This window comes from Somniosus microcephalus, chromosome 12 (assembly GCF_052327205.1).
Source record: "Somniosus microcephalus isolate GS21.2 chromosome 12, FLI_Smic_1.0, whole genome shotgun sequence".
Taxonomy (NCBI): domain Eukaryota; kingdom Metazoa; phylum Chordata; class Chondrichthyes; order Squaliformes; family Somniosidae; genus Somniosus; species Somniosus microcephalus.
In genome coordinates this window covers 81,508,953-81,532,419 of record NC_140998.1, presented here as the reverse complement: position 1 = coordinate 81,532,419, position 23,467 = coordinate 81,508,953, and the positions used below count along the sequence as shown (strand labels likewise).

Below are 23,467 nucleotides of genomic sequence, written 5' to 3'. Positions count from 1 at the left end.
TTGAAGGAGAACTTGCAAGTGGTGGTGTTCCCATGGGCCTACTGCCCTTGTCCTTCTAGGTGGTAGAGGTCACAGGTTTGGGAGGTACTGTTGAAGGAGCCTTGGCGAGTTGCTGCAATGCATCTTGTAGATGATACACACTGCAGCCACAGTACACCGGGGGTGGAGGGAGTGAATGTTTAAGCTGGTGGATGGGGCATCAATCAAGGGAGCTGCTTTGTCCTGGATGGTGTCGAGCTTCTTGAGTGTTGTTGGAGCTGCACTCATCTAGGCAAGTGGAGCATATTCCATCACACTCCTGACTTGTGCCTTGTTGATGGTGGAAAGGTTTTGCGGAGTCAGGAGGTGAGTCACTTGCCACAGAATACCCAGCCTCTGACCTGCTCTTGTAGCTACAGTATTTATGTGGCTGATCCAGTTAAGTTTCTGGTCAATGGTGACCCCAGGATGTTGATGTTAGGGGATTCGACGATGGTAATGCCGTTGAATGTCGTGGGAAGTTGGTTAGACTCTTGTTGGAGATTGTCATTGGCTGGCACTTGTGTGGCGCGAATGTTACTTGCCACTTATCAGCCCAAGCCTGGATGTTGTCCAGGTCTTGCTGCATGTGGGCATGGACTGCATTATCTGAGGAGTTGCGAATAGAACTAAATACTGTGCAATCATCACTTCTGACCTTATAATGGAGGGAAGGACATTGATGAAGCAGCTGAAGATGGTTGGGCCTAGGACACTGCTGTGAGTAACTCCTGCAGTGATGTCCTGGGGCTGAGATGATTGGCCACCAACAGCCACAACTATCTTCCTTTGTACTAGGTATGACTATAGCCAGTGGAGAGTTTACCCCTTGATTCCCATTGACTTCAACTTTACTAGGGCTCCTTGATGCCACACTCGGTCAGATGCTGCCTTGATATCAAGGGCATTCACTCTCACCTCACCTCTGGAATTCATTTGCCAGGTTTGCCATCATTGAGCATGGGGATGTTCATAGAGTCTCCTCCTCCTGTTAGTTGTTTGATTGTCCACCACCATTTATGACTGGATGTGGCAGGACTGCAGAGCTTTGATCTGATCCATTTATTGTGGAATCACTTAGCTCTGTCTATATTGTTTCCGCTGTTTAGCATGCATGTAGTCTTGTGTTGTAGCTACACCAGGTTGGCACTTCATTTTCAGGTGCGCCTGGTGCTGCTCCTGGCTGCTCTTCTACATTCCTTATTGAACCATGGTTGCTCCCCTAGCTTGATGGTAATGGCAGAATGAGGAATATGCCAGGCCATGAGGTTACACATTGTGGTGGTATACAATTCTGCTGCTGCTGATAGCCCACAGCACCTCATGGATGCCCAGTTTTGAACTACTAGATCTGTTCTGAATCTATCCCATTTAGCACGGTGGTAATGCCACACAACATCATGGAGGGTGTCCTCAGTGTGAAAACGGGTCTTCATCTCCACAAGAACTGTGCGGTGGTCACTTCTACCAATGCTGTCATGGACAGATGCATCTGCGACAGATAGATTGGTGAGAATGAGGTCAAGTAGGTTTTTCCCTCATGTTGGTTCTTCAGGCGCAGTCTGGCAGCTGTGACCTTCAGTACTCAGCTAGCTCGGTCAGTAGTAGTGCTACTAAGCCACTCTTGGTGATGGACATTGACGTCCCCTGCCTAGAGTACATTCTGTGCCCTTGCTACCCTCAGTGTTTCTTCCAAGTGGTGTTGAATATGGAGGAGTACTGATTCATCAACTGAGGGAGGGCGGTGGGTGGCAATCAGCAGGTTTCCTTGCCCATGTTTGACCTAATGCCATGAGACTTCATGGGGTCCGGAGTCATTGTTGAGGACTCCCAGAGCCACTCCTTCCCGACTGTATCTCACTGTGCCGCTACCTCTGGTGGATCTGTCCTGCTGGTGGGACAGGACATACCCAGGGGTAATGATGGAGGAGTTTGGGACATTGGCTGAAAGGTACAATTCTGTAAGTAGTATGACTATGTCAGGCTGTTGCTTGACAAGTCTGTGGGACAGCTCTCCCAATTTTGGCACAAGTCTCCAGATGTTAGTGAGGAGGACTTTTCAGGATTCACTGGGCTGGGTGTGCCTTTGCCGTGTCTGAATCCGGTGCCTGGATCGATGCCGGGTGGTCCGTCCAGTTTTATTGTTATTGTTTTTCCTAGCGATTTGATACAACTGAGTGGCTTGCTAGGCCACCAGCTATACACGGTGATACCAGCCACCAACAAAAAAAGGAGTAAAAATATAACACTTTTCCCATTCATTCTGTAGTGTATTTATTGAGGAGGAATAGATTATAAAATTTATTTCAAGGTACTGATTCCATTAGAAGGTTTACTTATAAATTGTTTGATTTTTTTCTATTGCAGTTAATGTGCAATTGTTGCCAAGCATCATTATTCGCTACTTTTTTTTCTTTTTGTCCCCCCCCCAATTTCTCCCCGTACTATTTCTCGCTTGAAAGCATTGACTCAGTACAGTTCAAAGCAGCAGCCTTTTTTGATTTAAAATTATGCTGTGTGATATTAATTATAACGTGTTAAATATAACATGCATTATGTTGTATTGGGCATTATTTAATGAAGCCATTTATTTTAAACCTTCTTTAAAATAGTGAACAAATAGGCAGCCAATTTGCGCAAAGCAAGGTCCCACAAACAGCATTGAGATAATGACCAGGTTATCTGTATTAATGATGTGAGTTGAGGGATAAATATTGGCCAGGATACTGGAAAAGCTCCTTTGCTCTTCCTTGAAATAGTGTCATGGGATTGTTTACATCTATCTGAGAGGGTAGACGGGGCCCTCAGTTTAATGTCTCATCTCAAAGACAGCACATACAACAGTGCAGCACTCCCTCAGTACTGCACTGAAATGCCACTCTAAATTACGTGCACAGTCTCTGGAATGGGACCTGAACCCATGAGCTTCTGACTTCCTGATTTTGTGTTATTTATGTTGCTTAGTTCAAATTATTGGATAATTCAAGTTTTTTAAGGCAAAAATGACTTTCAATTATCAGTAGACTGTACATAATTTAACTCCACTGCAGTACTGCATTGTTGGAGGTGCTGCCCTTTAGCTGAAATGTTAAACTGAGGCCTCTGTGTGCTTGTTCATAGTACTTGATTCATTCACTGTGTCTGAGTCAGAGTCTCTTTGTGACTTTCCTGAGACCGAAAGAACAACTGAACCAAATAGTAGTTATAAGTGCTAGAAAGTGTAATGCAAAGTCTTTCTATTGTATTCAGTTTTTATCAGTTAAAATGAACAACAATGAGAATAATTTTGAAATATGTAAAGGGGGAAGACATCTTTCTTTAGAATAGTAAATGAGTAATAATATTTTAATAATTAATTTTTTTAAATGCTGGGATATTTGTTTCATAGAAAAGCTTATCGAATCCTTCGAATTGGCATTTTGCAGACGTTGATTCTACTGCCAGTGCTTCAGTTCATTTCTGCAGTCTTGTGGGCTGATGGGAAATACAACAGTGGCGAGGTAACTTCTGAGATTTGCTTGTTTCAATGCGAATGTACATATCTAATAAAGAGTCTCAAGTAATCGCAAAAATCTATAATACGGAAATTCACTCAGGAGTTTATTCAAGGCTATTTTCATGAACAAATGAGTTTGCATCAGTTTTTAACAAAACTAAACTAATTTCATACAGGGGGTGAAATTTGTGTGTTTAGCGCCACACGTTAGTGCCACAGTAGCGCTAAAATGCCATTCAGCACTCTACCACCAGCTGATGGCGGTTCCAGCGGTGCACAACACATCCGTCTTGCTGGTAGCACTGCCGCTAGACTTGCTCGCCCAGGACATCACAATCACGGACATCATGACGTCAGTGAGTGTGCAACGCTCACTCGATGCCCGATCTCCCAACTTCGTTTTGGCCATTGAACTTATCGGTTGGAGAAAGCAACAACAGGTTGAGGTGGCGGCAGCAGCAGGAAGCCGGCTCCAGCGACGCTACTTAAAAGGATCATCACCAATCGCTTGCACCTGACAGGGTTTTGCAGTTTGAGTGGCTGTGTGCTACTTCCTGCAACTGCAGTGTTGATCTGGCAAGTACAAAACTCCCTCATTATTTTTGAAATGCTTCAAACTACTACACTTGCTAAAAGTCATGGGGGCTGTACAGGCAGTGGACCTCGCCCTCCAGGCAGAGGCAGTGAGAAAGACTGGAACATGTGTGCAGAGGGAGGAGGAGAGTCATCAGGGCTCTCAACAGGAGGCCTTACCCACCTAGGCTCATCCAACATCACTTCTCCTACCTTCAATTAAGTGAGGAGTAGTGTATTAGGATGCTTCGCTTCACCAAGGAGGTGGTCACAGAACTCTGCCACCTCCTGCAACCAGACCTCCAGCCTCAGACCAGGGCGACCACGGTTCTCCCAGTGGCAGTCAAGGTCACCGTGGCCCTCGATTTCTTCACCAGCAGATCCTTCCAGTCTGCAGCAACAGACATCTCACAGTTTGCCGTCCATTGCTGCATCCAGGAGGTCACTGAGGCTCTCTGCAGCAGGAGAAGGGACTACATTGGCTTCCCGATCACCAGAGAGAAGCAGGACGAGTGCGCATGTGACTTTGCCAGGATAACGGGCTTCCCCATGGTGCAGGGTGCCATCGACTGCACCCACATGGATTTGCGTGCACCTCATACCAATCCTGAGATCTTCTGTAACCACAAAGGCTACCACTCACTTAACGTGCATTTGGTGTGTGACCACACACAGCAAATCCTCAATGTCAATGCCCGCTATCCTGGTAGCAACCACAATGCCTTCATCCTACGCCAGACCAGTGAGCCAGCACTCTTACAGCCACCACGTCAAGCTCAAGGGTGGCTGCTCGGAGACAAGGCCGCTCTCCACCTGACTCTCCTCTGCAACCCCAACACTCGTGCTCAGCATTCATATAATGAGAGCCATGCTGCCACCAGGAACATCATTGAGCAGACCATCAGCCTACTGAAGCAACAGTTCCGCTCAGGAGGAGCCCTCCAGTACTCGGCTGAGCGGGTGTCCCATTTCATGGTGGTCTGCTGCATGCTCCACAACTTGGCCATCACGAGGACGCTGCCCTTGCCACCAGGGATTGCAAGACCACCTAAGGAGGAGGAGGAGGGAGAGGAGGTTGAGGAGGAGGGGGAGGACGAGGAGGAGGAGGAGGAGGATGAGGAGGAAGAGGAAGAAGACGAGGAGGAAGAAGAAGAAGATGAGGTGGAGGAACAGGAGGGAGGGCAAAGATACCGAGACAATCAGCCTTCAGGACGGGCTGTCCGTGACCAGCTCATCAGACTCTGAGTCGCATGAATGAAATCTCAGATCCCTGTTGCTCACCACATCCCCATCATACAATCCCTATCTCACACCATATCACAGTGTCCTCCTGGTTGCAAAGCTGAAATGAGACACCACAAAAGATTCCAAACACAATTAATATATTTATCTATAAACATACCACATATATTACATGAATACTATTAACTAATGACCCTTGTGCAATCTCTTAGTGCCTGTCGTTCATGTGCCTTTTCCTACCCTAGTGCTCCTACACAGTGCTCCCCCAGTGGCTGCAGCACAGCTGGTGGAAGGCTGCTGAGTTTCCATGGGGGAGACTACAGATGGCCTTGCAGGACGGCCTCAACCAGCTGTGGACCTAGAAGGCCCGGCTGTAGAATGTACTGCCTCAGAATGGGCGGCAGCAGTCTGGGCTGGCTGGCAGGCAGCTGCAAGGGCAATGTCAGAGTGGCAGTGGTGGGAGCAGGAATGCTGTCATCCTGAGAGAGGACAGTAGGGTCCTGCTCCACTGACCCACTGCCACTCCCCCGGGGCAGCGCCTCAGCATTCCTAGCAATCTGTTGCAGCACAGATTGCTGGCCTACTGCGACACCATGAAAGCCCCAGTCAATGGTGGTAGACGCAGCCACGATGGCAGCAGTCAGAGCTTGGATGCAACCAAGCAGAGACTGCGGGGGGAATTTTTCAGGGGGTCAGCGGGCGCGTTTGGTGCCGGGTTGGGTGGAAAAAAAAATTTTGACAATGGGTAGGGAACCCGCTGTTAACCCACCACCACACGACTTTCCCAGATGTCAGGTCTGTCGACGCTGAACAGACCCAAAACGCAGTGGCGGGGGAGGCAATTTAGGCCATTATGACCTTGTTAAGAGCCACTTAAAAAGTATTTTGAGCTCACCTTTAAATTTCACGAGGTCGCCACGGGGTCTACGCTGCTCGGGAATCACGTCAGGTAAGCAGGTCGGGAGTTGTATGACCAGGAAATCATCTCTTTACTTGACAGCTGCAAATGTGCTATAAAAGCTCCCATCTCACATCTGTTCACTTTCCAAGCTCAGAAGCTGTTGCTTACTGCATTTGGAAGACAGTTTGCGCTTTATGCAGGTTGCAAGTGTTTGGAGTAAACTCTGTACCCAGTGTCACCTCATTGGAACATCCTCTTTCACCAATGACAGATCGCTTCTGTCATCTCAAGTTCACTTGCCATCTATTACATCAGCATCGGTGCCCTTGAAACTACCTCACCTTGGTCCTCAGAATCCCACCACGATCAGCCCCAACACCAGCAGCACCAGGCACACCAGCAGCACCAACAACAACACCAATCTTCTCCAGAATCAACTGATGCTGCACAGGACAGAAGGCATCAGCACCCGACCATATTGCTGCCTGGGAAGCCAGGGATGGCCTCACCTTGGTCAGATTTACTTCACTTGACGCTGTACACCCTGGCTGCCACATGATGCGCCAGTTTGGCACCTGCCCACACCAATGCTATAAAGCATCCCTACAATGTCTAAGCCATTCCTTTCACACTCATCACCATTGCGGGGGGTACCGTTATGTCTCACCATTCACTGCAACTCACTAAGCTGCTTCCAAAGGTGCACACAAATCTGTCCAAGAACGCAAAGTGTTGAAAATAAAGATTTCAATGTTTGACAGCACATTAACAGAAACTTCACATGAACATTGGCTAAAACACACAAGTGCCTACCCTTGTGTGTTGTTAGTTGGTACGATTGGACTAGGATGAGGGTGAGTGTGAGGGGTGGCTAGTGAGATGGGGAAGTGATAATGTAGATAGGGATGGGTGGAGGTGTAAGGTAAGTTGGTGTGAGTAAGGATGTGCAGGAGTAGGGTAGGGAAGGCAGAGTGATGGGGATGTGATAAGTGGCACAGCAGGATGAGGTTGAGTGTGGCTTTGCAGTAACGTTTCGTGCTCTACTGAGATCATTGAAAGATTTGCGCCACTGCAGCCTGGTCCTTCTTATGACATCTCTGCTTGTGTCCTCCTGTGCAATGTGCAACCAGGCTGCGTTGATCTCCTGGGGAGGTCTCTTCCACCCATGGGAAGGGAAGAGAACCTCCCTGCATGCTGTGACTCCTTCCATAAGCATATGCATATGGAGGGAGTCATGGGAGAGCCTGGGTGCAACCATGCACGTTTGTGCAGTGCTTGTCAGTGTTTGCAGCACCTCAATGCTGTAGAACACTGACAGCACAACTGTCAAAATCAATTTGGGCATGGTTCGTTTAAGGAAACTGGCTGATGACGCATCATCAAGTGACGTCATCAGACCCGCTTCCTTCAATTAGTCGACAAACGCACTGGGCGGGCTTAACAAACCCAATCAATGTAAAATTACTTTGGACAACGGGCTGGAGCCAGTAGCAGGGTCTGGACCCACCACTGACCCCGGCCGCACTGGACCCGCCGAGGTAGGGGAAATCGCAGCCTGCGTGAGAGCAGTCTGAGCTTCCGCTGCAGCACTAAGACATCGGGTCGCTTCCACCTGTGCTGCAATGGAAGCTGCAACATCGCTCATCATGCGTGTCATCACGTCTGGGTCGCTACGGTCTCTCTGGGAGTGCACCGTCATTTCCAGACTGGAAATCCTGGGATCCATGCTCTGCGCAGAGCCCCATGAAATGTTGGAGGCGGACTCCTCCACGCTCCTTGCCATTGTCGAGAGGCTCTCTGGCAGCCTTGCCATTGCACCTATCATTTCCATGTGCATGCCCATCACCCTTCCTCTGAAGGCCTCCCCCTCGAGGTCCTCATCTGAATCCTGTGTGCGTGAACTCGCCCTCCGGGGAGCTGGCCCCCGAGATACCCTTTCCCCCTGGCCTTGCTGCAGCCCGGTGCCTCACCCTCTGCAGATCCTGCTACTGCACTAGGCTCTAAAGAACGTGTAGTTCCAGTATCTGAGCTGGTGTCTGCAAGTGAGAGATGCAGTGCGGCAGTGTCATCATCTTCTTCCTCCTCATCTCCCGCCCCATGCTCATCGGTGCCCTCGGGGACAGGCTGCTCAGGTGCTAGCTGATTATCTGAAAGCAGAAAGGCACAAGAGTCGGGTTATGGTGAGGGAGGGGGGCTGGAAGGCAGAAACGCATGCATACAGCATGAGTAGCTTGAAAGTGAGAAAAGATTGTGGGCTGAGGGAGCAGTGGGATGTGAGAAGAAGGAGTAGGAATGAACATACTGTTATTGTCCCCAAGGGAGTCAACGTCACCAGTGGCCACGGTGCCGATGACCTGACACCCAATGATCTCCAGCATTCTCGTCTCCAGCTGGCTCAGCTCTTCAATGTTGGCTTGGCCCCCGCCTGTCCACTCCTGCTCATGCTGGTTGTGAGCCACCTTGGCCTGCAAGAGAAAGGAAAGTGTGTGAGTGAGTGTGGTGCAATGTGTTTGGGTGATGTGCCTGCCATAGTTGAGTAGCTGTTATTGTGTGCAAGGCATGAGATGTGGGTGTGAGTGTTGATAGGTAGAGATTGTTGGTGGGTGAGTGCTGGGGGTGTGGTGCATTGAGCAGTGTGTGAAGCTTGTGGTACAGATGGAGTTATGTAGCATTTGTTGAAGCCTTCACTCCCCCTGACCACCCATGTGAGGTTGTTAAACTTCTTCCTGCACTGTGTGTGGGACCTGGAGACCACAGTGCTGCCCGTGACATGGTGTGCCACCTCCCTCCACATAGTGCGGCAGACTTGTGCTGAAGGCCTCCTGCCAGTTGGTGGGTACAGGACTGCCCACCTTCTCTCCACCGCAAAAACCAATGCCTCCAGAGCTTCATCCGAGAACCTCCGAGCTCTTCCCTGGGACGACCTTCTGCCATCAGGGTTTGTAAAGAACTCTTTCTTCTCCTTGTCCTCCTTCTTGCGGTTGTTGAGGCAGCTGCACAACAGCTGCTGAAAGACCTCATCTAAAGCCCAGGGTGGATAGGCAGTAAATGCTGGATATATAAAGCAACTATCATGATTGGGTTGCAGAGAGGGTGGAGATCTGCACCTGCAACTAGTGGAACCAACATTTGATGGCTTCTTGTGCATTTCCAGACTGTGGTCATGAGGCTGGTAGAAGTGTCCTCACATATTTTGTGGTAGGTTCTGCTGGTCAGGATGTCGCTCCTGAGAAGGTCCCTGCCTAACAAAGGCTCCTACCCACGTCAGTGGTCTAATGACCAACCATAGAATTACATAGAAATTCTATGCAAAACAAGCTACTCAACCCAACAAGTAAATGTTGGTGTTTATCCTCCGCACAAGCAGTTGTCCTAATCCCATGTGCCTATCCTGTTCCCATATCCCTTTATTCCCTTTTCCCTCAACCACTTATTTACCCTATTCTTAAATATTGACATGGTCTCCACTTTAATGCATTCCACAGCATCACAATCTTGTGTCTAAAAAAAGGTTTCTCCTCTCCTAAATCACTCACATTTATCTTATGTCTATGTATCCTCCTTTTAGACCCTGAATTACTGGAAACCATCTATTTCTATCTGCTCAACTACAGAGGTCAGCTGAACACCTCAGAGAGTCGATGTCAGCAAGAAAACTTATAACACTATCAGCAAAATTGTAGTGCCTGTGCCTTGAGCTGCACTTTATTATATGGGCAGCAATTATTTTAAAGAGACAGGCACATCTAAACCTAAAGTGGCCAAATTTGCCCAGCTTGAGGTTGAAGGTTGGTTTGACATTCATCCTTGGGAGATAACCTTTCCCAGGCCTCTGCCAAATATATCCTCCAAATAGTTGCCAGATGATGCTCAAAAACACCATGAAGTGCTTCACCTCCATTTGACACCTTCCCTAAACTGCTCAGGAAAAATCAACTTTTGGGACTGATGGGGACAAGCTTATGTCATGATACTGAGCATAGTACAAACATATATATGAATACATCACACCACTGGTCTCCTCAATTTAGGGCTTCATCCATGTAAACCGCAGTGTTTGCCTTTTCTTAACTTAAATCAATGCTTACTGAGTGAGGCCTCTAATTATATCATGCTTTGGTAGAAATGGAAAATTTTTGTTTAGTGATGCAGTAGATAAAAAAAAGCAGTCAAAAAACCAGAACTTCTTTTGAACAAGTGAAACTTTGTGTTGCAGGTACATCCAACCAATCCCTTGTTTTACATCAAGATCCTGCTGAACCTATCTGCTTTATTGTCCTTGTATGTGTTTAACTTGTTACTGAAGGCTGCCTTTGGAATTGTTGAAGCAGGCTATCATCTTGTGGCCAAATATGCAATTATAATCACCTATACCATCCTCAACAATCTGCAGCCACTGATTCTAGACTGCCTTGCTACCTATAATGTCATTCCCTGTGCGAGTCTATATTCCTCAAAAGGCAGAGCTTTACGTAAGTAGATCCTCCATTAATAGTCATTATTAACAAGTGATATTTCATGTGAAATGGTGTAAGCAAGATAGTTTAAAGTATGGAAATCTTTTTAATACATTAGCAACAACAATGCTTATACTAACTTGTACATGATATGAAAATGATACATTTCAGTATTGTGAGCAATAGCGTTGTTGTAATTCTGAATGTGGACTATTCCTCTGAAAATGTTGTCAGGATTTTTATTCCACTTCAAAACTATAACTAGGTTCAGATCTGCAGTTAAGTCATACTGAAGAGTACTAATATAAATGTTCAGCACCTTCCTATTCCTATATTTTTTTTAATCACTTTCTCTTTTCATGATTTCCTTCACACAGGTTAATGCACAAGTTAGGTTTCAAGTTTATCTGAATTTGGAGTATCTCAAACAAATTGAGTAAAAAGTGAATGTGACAGGTATTTACTGGATTAGTACAAATCATTTGATGTGGATATTAAATCTGGAACTCATTCTGACTGATCACTTCCTGATGTAAGTCATGTAGGTTAAATGAAATATTGCTGGTTGTATGTCCATTGCTGGACCATATTTTTTGTCAGTGCAATCTCAGTTCTATATAAATAGGGACCTACTGAGCATAATACAAACAGCTTATATACGAATACACCATACCACTGGTCTCCTCAATTTAGGGCTTCATGTAACCTACAATATTTACCTTTCTTAACAAAAACCAATGCTAAATCAGATGCTAAATGAATGGCTAGGGATCCAACACCAGAAATGCGTCGCCCGCCATATTGGATCGGGCATCCAGGACGTGCGCTGGAAGCATGCAAAAACATCATTATAATATTTAAATAAGGGTCCTACACTGGTTTTAGGGCCCTTTTGTGAAATTGGTCTGGCCCAGTGCCTGATTCGCCATGTGATAAGCTTGCTTAGTAAATCATGACACAGACACGAAGGGCCCTGCAGGAGCGCTATTTAAAGGGGTCATCCCCTCCTGGTTACTGGTTTATCCTGTTAGACTGCCGGTTAACATCTGAGCCTTTTTTGTAAAAAATTTCTCTGTTGCACAACTGAATTATGAGTTTTGGGAACATCTTTTTGCTGGTGCTGGACTGCTTGTCTGCCTGCAAATATTTGATTTCCCTCATTGGTGATCTGTTAGGTCTGTCATTGGGGATGAAGGAGGAGAGGCGGCAGCAAAGAAGACAGGAGCAGCTGGGAGAAGACAGGAGGGCACTGAGCAGGAGGCCCTACCCATAACGGGTCTTCAGGCAACACTTCATACCTTAACCCGACAGAGGAGCAATGTGTGAGGCGCCTGCACTTTACGAGGGAGGTTGTAACGGACTTCTGTCACCTGCTGCAGCCAGAACTGGATCCCGAAACCAGGGCATGGACAGCACGGCCTGTGACTGTCGAGGCCGCTGTGGCCCTACATTTCTATGCCACAGGGTTGTTCCCGACTGCAGTAGGTAACATCAGTGACATCTCGCAGTTTACTGAGAACTGCTGCATCAGGGAGGTGGCCGATGCTCTCTACCTGAGGAAGAACAGCTACATCTCCTTTCCGATGGATTATCCGAGGTGATCATAGACTGCACTCACATTGCTCTACGTGCTCCCCACCAGCAGCCTAGCAACTTCCTCAATAGAAAGGGATACCACTTCCTCAGTGTGTATTTTGTTTGCGACCACAGGCCGCAGATAATGTGCCTGGTTACCTAGCAGCAGCCATGATTCATTCATCCTGCGCCAGTCCTCTGTCCCACTTCTATTCCAAGGTTACAGGCTGGCTATATGGCGATAAGCGATATCCCCTCTGGACATGGCTCATGACTCCCATCAGGAACCCGGTACAGATGCAGATTTGGCCTACAATGAGAACCATGACACTACCAGAAATCTTATTGCGCAGATCATCGCCATGCTCGAACAACGGTGCCACTACCAGGACTGTTAAGGAAGAGCTCTGCCGTACACCCTGATTGTGTCTCCAAATTTGTTGTGGTGCTGTATGCTGCATAATTTTGCAATCCAGAGGGACCACCCTTACTATCCCCTGGGCAGGAAGAAGTGGAGGAGGAGGAGAAAGAGCAGGAGCAGCATTGCCCACCAATTCCCCCTAAGTGACAGAGTTCTCATAGAAGAGCTCTAAACCTGAACCATCCCTCCCCTCCCAATAGTCCCACCATCCATATAACCACAGTTCTCACAACCACCATCTGAAAGCCCTCCTGCAGGCTAACCACATTAGTGTTGCCCTAACTTACTGAAAATATTAACACCAACACCAAATCATGAAAAAAGGTCCTATTTGGCAATAGTGAACTTGTAGAATTAAGAATCACCCTTTGCAACCCCCTAGTGCCTGTCTTATGTGTTACAACGTGAGAGGTGGAAGGCTGCTGAGCTTCCATTGAGGACACTTCAGATGCCTGAGGTGGGCACCCTTGAGTAGCTCTGAGCCTCGAGGGCCAGGGCAGTCTGGCCCAGCTGGCTGTGTGGCACTGACAAGTGCACTGACAGAATGGGTGATGGGGGAATAGGCATCCTGTCATTCTGAGAGAGGACAGCAGGTCGTATGGAACAAATGTTGCTCTATTTGGGGGGGTGCTTCAGCATTCCTACTGTTCTGCACGGAACAGAGTGCAGGAGTGATGTGACGCTCTGGAAGCTCCTGTTAAAGCTTGACCCCAGAACTGGCAGCAGTCTGAGCTTCCATGGCAGTAGTGTGAGCTGGCATGGAAACTATCAGAGCTGTCATCAGAGGCTCCATCATAGAATCATAGAATCATGGAATAACATAGCACAGAAGGAGGCCATTCCGCCCATCGAGTCTGCGACGGCTCTTTCGAAGTGCAATCCAGTTAGTGCTACTCCCTGGCTCTTTCCCCATAGCCCTGTAATTTTTTCTCCTTCAAGAATTTATCCAATTCCCTTTTGAAAGCTGCTATTGAATCTGTATCCACCACCCTATCAGGAAGTGCATTCCAAATCCCAACCACTCGTCGCGTAAAAAGGTTTTTCCTCGTGTCGCCCGATTCTTTCATCAATCACCCCAAACCAGTGCGCTCCGGTCATCGACCACTCAGCCACTGGAAACAGCCTCTCTTTATTTACTCTATCTAAACTCTTCATGGTTTTAAACACCTCAATCAAGTCTCCTCTTAGCCCTCTCTGCCCCAAGGAGAACAACCCCAGCCTCTCTAGTCTATCCACGTAACTGTAATCCCCCCATCCCTAGAACCACCCTAGCAAATCTCCTCCGCAACCTCCCCAAAGGCTCTATATCCCTCCTAAAGTGTGGCGCCCAGAATCGGACACAACACTCCAGCTGTGGCCAAACCAATGTCCTACACAGGTTCAGCACAACCTCCCAGCCCCTGCACTCCATGCCTCCATCCATCGAGTCCAGGAACCCACATGCTTCATCAATGTCTTTGCCAACCTGTCCTGCCATCCTCAAAGACCCATGCACAAACACCCCCATGTCTCTCCTTTCCTGCAACCCCCCAAAGTTGTACCATTTAGCTTGTATTGTCCCTCCTCATTCTTGCTACCAAAATCTATCACCTCACAATGTTCTGCATTGAATTTCACCTGCTGTGTGTCTGCCCATTCCACCAGCTTGTCAATGTCCTCTCGAAGTCCATTACTACCTTCCTCACTATTTACTACATTTCCAAGTTTTGTGTCATCTGCAAATTTCAAAATTGTGCCCTGTACTCCCAAGTCCAAGTCATTAATGTATATCAAAAACAGCAGTGATCCTAGTACTGAACTCTGAGAAACACCACAGTATACCTCCCTCCTGTCCAAAAAACAACCATTCACCACAACTCTCTGTTTTCTATCGCTTAGCCAATTTTGTATCCTTGCTGCTACTGCCCCTTTTCTCCCATGGGCTTCAATTTTGCTAACAAGCCTTTTATGTGGTACTTTATCAACACCTTTTGAAAGTTCATATATACAACATCAACTGCACTGCCCTCATTGATGTGCAAGCAGGCTGGCAGTGGCGATGTCAGCACCTCTGAAAGGGACACACCCATCTTTCAGGTAAGTTTGTATTTAAGCATTTGGGCCTAGAAATTCAGTTGCGTCCGCCAGCCGTTAGCGCCATAAGAGGGGTAGATTTCCAGCGCTAGGCACTTAGCGCCCAGGCGCAGGCCGATCTGCGCCTACGCCCAACTTCAGTTGACATTTAGCGCCGGCGCAAAGTGTTTGCGCCCGCTCAGCTGCGCGCGCAGCTTATGACGTCATTTCGTCGTGCAACGCTGTTTGTGCGCCCCAAACCGGAAATTCAGTGGTGCCCGCCCAATGTGGGCGTGGCGCTGTTAAGAACTGTGAAGTGGAACGCAGCAGAGGTCCTGCGGGCCTCGGGGAGCGCTAATTAAAGGGCACTTAGACTGAACTATAAAGGCCAGCCATTTTGCTGCAATGACTTTAGTGCTTTGGATTTCTGGACAGAGACCAAGGAACAGACCTTCCTGATTTGGGACAACATAGGAGAGGTATTTTTGGCTTCTGGCCAGAGCTTGGAAATTTCACTCATTGTGATTTCACTGTTTGCAAGTTTATTATGGGGGCTGCATGGGGTTCCAACCCTCAGTTCCAGCATTATGTGCGAAGGGCTCGCAGACGCTGTGTGAGAGGGCCAGCCATGCCTAGACGCAGAGGGGCCATCAGGCGTCGGCAACGTAGGCCTTACCCACTCAGGGAATACCGGCAGCAGGTGTCCTATCTCACCATGACTGCCGCGCATTGTGTTAAGAGGCTGCGCTTCAGAAGGGAGGTGGTTGCAGAGATCTGCCAGCTGCTTCACAAGAGATCTGCGTCCACAGCTGATGTGCAGGACGTCTCTGTCGGTGGAAGTGAAGGTCACGGTGGCTCTGAACTTTTATGCAAGCGGCTCATTCCAAGCCGCTGCTGGGGACATAGCGAACATCTCCCAGTTCGCCGTGCATCGCTGCATCCGGCAGGTCACCGATGCCCTTTTCGCAAGGAGACACCAATTCATCTCCTTCCCCATGACCCTAGAGAGGCAGGAGCAGCGTGCAGTCGGATTTGCCAGGATCGCCGACTTCCCCATGGTGCAGGGCGCCATTGACTGCACGCATGTGGCTATGCGGGCACCTATCGACAATGCCGAGGATTACCGCAACCGGAAGGGCTACCATTCCCTCAATGTACAGCTGGTGTGTGACCACAGGCAGCGCATCCTAGCTGTCAATGCCCGCTTTCCAGGAAGCAGCCACGATGCATTTATCCTGCGCCAGACTACTGTGGCTGACATGTTCGAGGCACAGCCTCCACCAAGGGGATGGCTTATTGGGGACAAGGGCTACCCTTTGTGTACATGGCTCATGACCCCGCTCCGCGCGCCCAGGACCCCTGCGGAGGAGGCATACAACGAAAGCCATCAAGCCACAAGTAACATCATAGAGCAAACGATTGGCGTCCTCAAGCAACGGTTCCGCTGCCTGGATCAATCCGGCGGATCTCTACAGTATTCGCCGGATAGAGTCTCCCAGTTCGTCGTCGTTTGCTGCATGCTGCACAACCTGGCTATCCGCAGGACTCAGGCACTGCCACCTCACGTTGGACCACCACCTCAGGAGGACGAGCAGGAGGACCATGAGGAGGAGGAGGAGGAGGAGGAGGAGTACCAGCCCAGGAGGAAGCCACAAGGTCCAAGGGCCGTCCGCCGGCGGCTTATTGAACGACACTTCTAGGCCCCCTGTCAGGGAATGGCTTGTGGCAATGAACGCACCTGAATGCAGCCGCTCCGCAAGCCCTCAGCCGTTTAACGCAACAACCACTTGAAACATGACACCTGGACAAGCTGAATAAATAAAAAGCTTTATTTAACAAACTCAGGGCCCTTCCCACATGAAACAGAAAAACAGACAACACCCCCAAAAAACAGTCAAAAACATATCTCACTCCCACAACCTGGGGAGGAATAACAAAACTTGTCCATCCAATTGGCCTTCATCCTCGGCCTAACCAAGACAAACCCCCTCATACAGAACACAAACACCCCCATATAAAAAAACAGTTGCCTTCATCTTCGGCGTTAGCAAAATAAGCCCCCCCCCATACAGAACACAAACACCCCCATATAAAAAAACAGTTGGCAACACACTCTACTTGGTGTGCCGACAGGGCGAGTCCTTGTGCAGGCTTCTCCGGCCCCTGCCCGACCTGTTGCTCCGCCTCAACCTGGGCCCTGTGGGTGTTGCAAGGCTGGGGGAAGGCTCCTGAGGGGCACAATGCGTGACAGCAGATGCCCTTGGGGGTCGGCCTAGACGAGGTCCGGCCCTGGAGGGGCCGGCTGCTGACTGCTGCAGCTGTGGCTGGGCAGCATCAGTCTCTCCAGCAGCTCGTCGCAGCTTGGCTGGGGGAGTGGCAGTGGCGGCTGCATCAATGGGGGCAAGCTGGCTGATGCCAGGCGCTCGCTGGTCGCCAGAGACACTGGCACTCGGCCGGGCTGGCACTGCAGCAAGCGCAGCAATCTGGTGAAGGCCAGACCGCTGTGCTGCAGCAGGGCGGCGGGTGCCCTGGCGATGCTTCCGTGACACAGCGAGTGTGGCAGAAGTGAGTGCCCGAACTGCCCTGGTCTGTGCCCGCATCAGATCAGCCAGTGTCTGCACGGCACCACTCATGAACTCTCGACTCGCGTCCTGTGCTGCCGCGAGCTGGTCGACACCCCTGGCCTGTGAGTCCCCGAAATCGGCCACACTATGAGCCAGGGACTCAATGGCCTGAGGCAACTGTCCCACAACCCCCATGAACTCGTTGTGGCGCCGCTCCGAGACCGCGGACATTTCATCAAGGAGGCGCACCTCCTGGGCGAGGACCGTCTCTGGACTGGAGGCCGGACTCTCCCTCTGGGGAGAAGGCAGCCATGCTGCCCGACCCTTCCCGCGTGCCTGGACGCCACTGGGCCCAGGAGCTACACCCCCCTGCAACACTTCCCCCTGGCTCTCCTCCAGGCAAGACGTGTCCCCTCCATTGCCATCCCCTGGCGCGGATGAGGGTTCCCCCGATGTGCCGCCTTCCTCTTGGTCCTCGTCGTCCTCCTCTTCCGAGGGACTGGCACTCTCAGCTTCAGGGACCTCCTCCTCACCAGCTGAAAGCAGGAAGGCACAAGAGTAGCTTTAGAGTGAGGACAGGGCGTCAGTGAGGGAGGCATGATTGGTGGCATTATGCGCATTGGTCGGACAGTGGCAAAGGATGTAGATCTGAAGCGCAAGGGGAACGAGAGAGGTGCAAACGGTCATGTCCTTACCATTGGGGCCCAGCACAGGGTCGGCATCTCCAATAGCAACGGGGCCAACCACCCGGGCACGCATGAGTCGAGCCACACGCTCCTCCAGGTCACTGAGCTCCTGGAACTGGGCACGGCCTCCCCCGGTGACAGTCCGGCTCCTCAGATTCTGCGCCAGCTTGGCCTGCAAGAGAAAGGATGGCCTCTAAGTACAGTGTGGTGCCCTGTTGTTGTGTGCACTGCCTCCCATGGTCGAATAGCTTGGCCAGTGTGGTGCCCTGTTGTTGTGTGCACTGCCTCCCATGGTCGAATAGCTTGGCCAGTGTGGTGCCCTGTTGTTGTGTGCACTGCCTCCCATGATCGAATAGCTTGGCCAGTGTGTGAAGTGCAGGAAGTGCTATTGATGATCATGCCAGTGCCATAGCTGCAGGAGGAGGGCTGGCCATTAGGCCTTTGAGGTCCCTTTGCCCATAATGTGAGGTGCACATGCAAGGATGAGGAGGACACTGGAAAGGGTACTCACCCTGACCAACCGAGTGAGGTCGTTGTACTTCTTGCGGCATTGGTCACCAGTCCTGGGGACATCGCTGTTGGCTGACACCCTCAGGGCGATTTCCCTCCAGGCTCTCCTGTACTGCCTCCTGGGAGCCTTCTTGCCACTGTCCGGGCACAAGATCTCTCTGTTCTTTTCCAACCCCCTAAGCAGCACCCTCAAAGCATGCTCTGAGAAGCGCTGCGCTCATTCACGGGCCTTCTGCATGGCTTCAGGCGCTATTTGGGTCCACCAGCAGTGTTCAGGCCTAGCTGCAGGGCTCCACTGTCCAGGGCGTGGCAGCAGACAAAGTCGACCCTGCCCCCTTTAAGAGCTGGCCGGCGTCAGGGTGTCTGCTGTCAATCAAAACATGACCGTACCTGCGCTGCGCCCGGCCTCAGCGTTATCAGTCCGCACCGCCGGCTTAGCGCCTAAAGATAGGAGTGCAACGCCAGTTTCAGCGCTCGCCCAAACTCCTTGGCCAAAGCTACTGAATTTCAGCGAAGTGGCCTCCACTTTCCGGCGGGCGCTAACTTTACTGCCCGCCCGACTTTACCACCCCAAAAGTGGCTAGACTGAATTTCTAGGCCCTGGACTTTTAAATTTTTTTATTGAAGTAGTGGCTTGCTGCAATAGATGTTAAAAAAATGTTAAGTGTGTAGGGAGTGCTGCTGGAAGCTTGCAAGGGTTCGGATGGTAAATGAAAGCCTTTGAGAAGACAGAAAATACTGGAAATACTCAGCAGGTCAGGCAACATCCGTGGAGAGAAAAACAGAGTTCACGTCTCAGGTTGAAATGCTGCCTGACCAGTATTTCCAGCATTTTATGCTGGTATTTCAGATTTACAGCATCTGCTCACAGAGGGAAGAGGATGACACACAAGAGGAGGAAGCCAAAGAGGAAAAAGAAGAAGAGAAGGAAGCAGAAGAAGAGGAAGCAGACGGATACATCCCAGATAGCCCTTTTGTGGCCGGGATATCCGAGATGAAATCATCTGCCTGCGGTCCCAATGATCACAACCCCAATTCCCCTTTCAACATTAGTCCCACACCTTATCTTCCATCTGTTACTGACAATCACAGCGTCCTCTTGGCTATGGTGCTGAAATAAAAGCCACCACAAAGCAAACTTTCCAATCCAACTATATACATCTATCCATCCAATGTGACATCAAGAAATCAACTCAGCAACCATATGCATTCTCTTAGTGAGTGTCTTGTGTTTGCCTTTGTCTATCCTACTGATATCATGCAGGGCTACCCCAGTGGCTGCAGCATGGCTGGTGGAAGGCTGCTGACTTTCAGTGGGGGGACACTGCAAATGTTCCTGCTGGTTGACCTTGAGGAGCTGGTGGCTGTGAGTGTCAAATCAATCTTCTTCTGTTCTTGTTCTTCTTCTTCACTCTCCTCTCCCTCTTCTTGGTCATCCACTGGCTGGGCAGGCTGCCTCTTCTTGGTCACCCATTGGCTGAGCAGGCTGCCTCTTCTTGGTCACCCACTGGCTGGGCAGGCTGCCTCTTCTTGGTCACCCACTGGCTGGGCAGGCTGCCTCTTCTTGGTCACCCACTGGCTGGGCAGGCTGCATTTCTTGCATGTGTGAAATGAGGAAGGCACAAGGGTGGAGTTGTGGTGACAGGAGGGTGGGAAAGCATGAGGTGCATGCCAGAAGGCGGATAATGTATGAGGTTACCAGCATCTTGTATCCTTTCAGCCCCGCCGCTAGCCAAGGGCTCAGCCATGCCCCTGCCAGGAATGACATGCACCGTCTCCTCCAAGGGGGTGAGATGAGGCTAGGAATAGGAGATGTGCCTACTCCTGCTCCTATTTTTTATGATCTTATGTTCTTAATCCTCCTGGTGTTGAGAACTTCCCCAAAATGCCAGCAGCTTTCAAAAATCCCTACCGCTTGGAGTGTCCTAGTTTTTAAGGTTACTAAATGAAACTTGACAGGATTATATCCAGAAATAAAATGAACAATGTTTACACAACAATTCTGAATAAATACATATGTAATTGGAGGTCCTGGAATCACATGATCTGTTCAGGATATAATGAACATCCATCTGTGGAGGTACCAAACCCCCTGAGCAATTTTTTTGAAATTTGGATTCAGCACACTTTTTTGACCTCCTTAAATAAAGCTGCCATCTGCACTTTTATCAGAAAATAACACCAAAAATTCCACATATTTGCAATATAGAGTTAAATATAACACTTATATTAATTGCTCTTCACTTTTCTACTTCCCAGTCTCTTTATTGTTTGTATGGTTCCTTGTTGTTTTACTTTTTAACTTAGCTTTTACTCTCCCCTCTCAATTCATTTGTTTATTCCTGTAATGTTTTTAATGTTTATCTTACCTGCAGTTAGTACAGAAACTAAATATTGTTCCAGCTTTTACTGATTTTCATTCAGTTCCCTAGCTCACATTTGCACTGACACATGCCTACTATTTCTTTTACAGAAGTGGACCAGCATTTAAAGATCCTGGAAATGTTTATACTGCTTCTTGTCTCCAGAAAGTATTATCGGAAACAATTGCCAGAATCTTCTCCACTGTATTTTGAAAACCCACTTCACAATATGCCTTGATTTGATGGATCAAATTATGATTAGCGCCAGCTAGTGAGTTATCTGTTCAAAAACTGAACTTTACATTGATGCATGACAAGAAATTCTATGAGATTTAACAGTGTAATGTGTGTGGGATTGTCTTTTGATATTTCATAATGTCCCACAAAATATATTTTCTTTGTGTTGACAACAACAGTTATTGCCAAGTCACAAAAAAAGTATAAACTTCAAATGTAGGAATGTTTTCTCTGTCCTTTCTTTCACATAATAGAACTGTGAGATACTAACCAAATGGATCTGCTGTAGAGGAGCCTGGATTCTCGTTTTGATGATGCATGAATATACTGGTGGGTGAGGGCATTAAATGGAGCAGGGATATGTAACGTGAGGTCTCCCGCAGCCTTTGCAGCATCGTGTGTGTTGTCTATGAGTGACATTCCCTCTAATAAAATCTATAACACAAAGTCTCTGTGTTTAGAACCTTAAATCCTGGCACAGAGACAACAGCTTCAAGCTGCTTTCTCTCATTGTAGTAATTAAACCTCTCATGCTACTTGGCACACACTCCTCAATTCTAGCCTTCACCTAATACATGCATTCTTGCTGCAGGAGAAATTGGCACACAATGCCTGTGAGAAGCACACCACAGAACGGGGCATCCCCAACCTGAAGCACTTCATGGCCTATCAGGAAAAGACCATGGGGCTCACGGGGAAGCTCTCTGCTGTGGGAGATGGCAAAGTCCGGGCATATTGCGAGCACCAGTTTAGTGACTCCACACCTCCACTATCATCATGCCATCGCTGTGAATTACCACACAGCGACAAGCTTCCACCTACTTCTCTGTCCCTTTAATCCCAAGGGCGTGATGCTCACCCATTCTTAGCTTTTACTCTCCTTTCCTGCAGATCTGCCACAGCAACAGAGGGCACAGGAGGAGCAAGGATGATAATAAGGAGGGCCATCGGGTGCATAAATTTCTTCCTCATTGACTAGGACAACAATGATGAGAAACAGGATGATGGGGACCAGGCCACATGTGAATCCCTGGAGCATGATCCAGGCCATTTTCCTCTGCCCCAATCCCCTCAGTCTCACCTGCTGTGTCACTTGCTTTCTCACTCGTATGCACCAGCTCAGATGCATTCATCCAGGGGGAATTAGATAGTGTTAGTAAGGACGTGGCACCAGAACTAAATGAAGGAGAGCATCATGATGACCTGCACTCATGTAACTCCTCAGTGACAGCTACAAAGTGGCACCAGAGCACATCATCACTGAAGTCTCCTTTTCTATGTAATACAGTCTACCTTTGACACCAGCAACTTAACTCCTTCTCCCCCAGTCTCAAATAATGTACCCTTCCTAGAACATGATAACATCTCAGGTCCACATGAGCATGCCAATAATCATCTGATGATGAACTCTTCAGCTCTGCTGTAAAGTGCATCCATCACCTGATAAATGTGTTCCCATATTGCAGTTGATATTATAGAGATCCCTTGTGGCTGCAGGAAATGAGTCTGTGCCATAAAATTGGAGTGCAGTCATCACCTTCACAGCCATAGAGCAGTGCAGACAAATGGCCATGGTTGAGCTGCCCTATTGTTTCTTTGCTGAATCGGGTGCTTCTTATACACATCACCTCAGCAAGGTCCTCATATGACCTGTAAAATCAGTGAGAACAGCTTTCGCTCCATTTTGTTGCCTAATAAAGTTATTTGCTCTGATTAAGCGCTGAAGCTACGCTGCAAATGGTGTGGAAATTCTCCAATGCTAACCTAAACAGACTTTCATTCAGAAGTTTGCTAGAATCAGTCTTTAGATTGGAATGAAGACAACACCAAAGTTTTAGGTATCTAGTGATAGGTAATCTGGTATCTGAAGATTGATTTCAAATAAGGACTTTATTCCTACAATTGCCCGTCGCTGTCTCTTTTAATTGGATGATGTTATTCAGGTTATAGTTAGGTTAATAGATGAGCAGTGCTGCAACATAATGCTGCAAATTCTCTGACAAAACCATGTTTTTCCCATTCTAATAATGTGAAAACTGATGCTGAAGTTTAATGTGCAGGTCACGGTCATCAAGAGCCTATCTGCATTTTAGTTAATATAAGAGTGTTGAAGAACTGTTATCAGTTGGAATGCTTCACATTTTGGTACCTAGGCAAGGCATCTCCTACAAGTAACCACCATTACTAGCGGTTGTCAGGGTGCACAAATACTCAGCTGTTTGTTATTTTGTTTAAAATATAGTATGAGTTGCTCAAGATGTTTCTTATTCATAATTTATTACATGTGGAAGATCATATTTGTTTATGATCAGTTGAATAATGGCAACAGCCTATGGGTCTGAATTTTTATTGGGGGCAAAACCTCAAATAAA

The 23,467-nt window shown here is 48.5% G+C and overlaps 1 protein-coding gene across 5 annotated transcripts in view; it reads left to right on the top strand.

Annotated features, from left to right (window-relative positions):
- LOC147109355 (organic solute transporter subunit alpha-like) overlaps positions 1-21,556 on the top strand; it is a 39,550-nt gene extending 17,994 nt beyond the window's left edge. For 3 of the 5 annotated variants that reach the window (XM_086003230.1, XM_086003229.1, XM_086003232.1), the window contains exons 6-8: positions 3,407-3,518; positions 10,447-10,702; positions 20,969-21,318. In XM_086003230.1, the coding sequence (XP_085859356.1) occupies positions 3,407-3,518; positions 10,447-10,702; positions 20,969-21,096 (496 nt within the window). In that variant the 3' untranslated portion in view covers positions 21,097-21,318. Of the gene's footprint in view, positions 1-3,406; positions 3,519-10,446; positions 10,703-11,064; positions 11,220-20,968; positions 21,319-21,349 lie in introns of those variants that run through there. The other 2 variants (XR_015080245.1, XM_086003231.1) reach the window with 2 other exon arrangements.
- Positions 21,557-23,467: the final 1,911 nt, after the last annotated feature.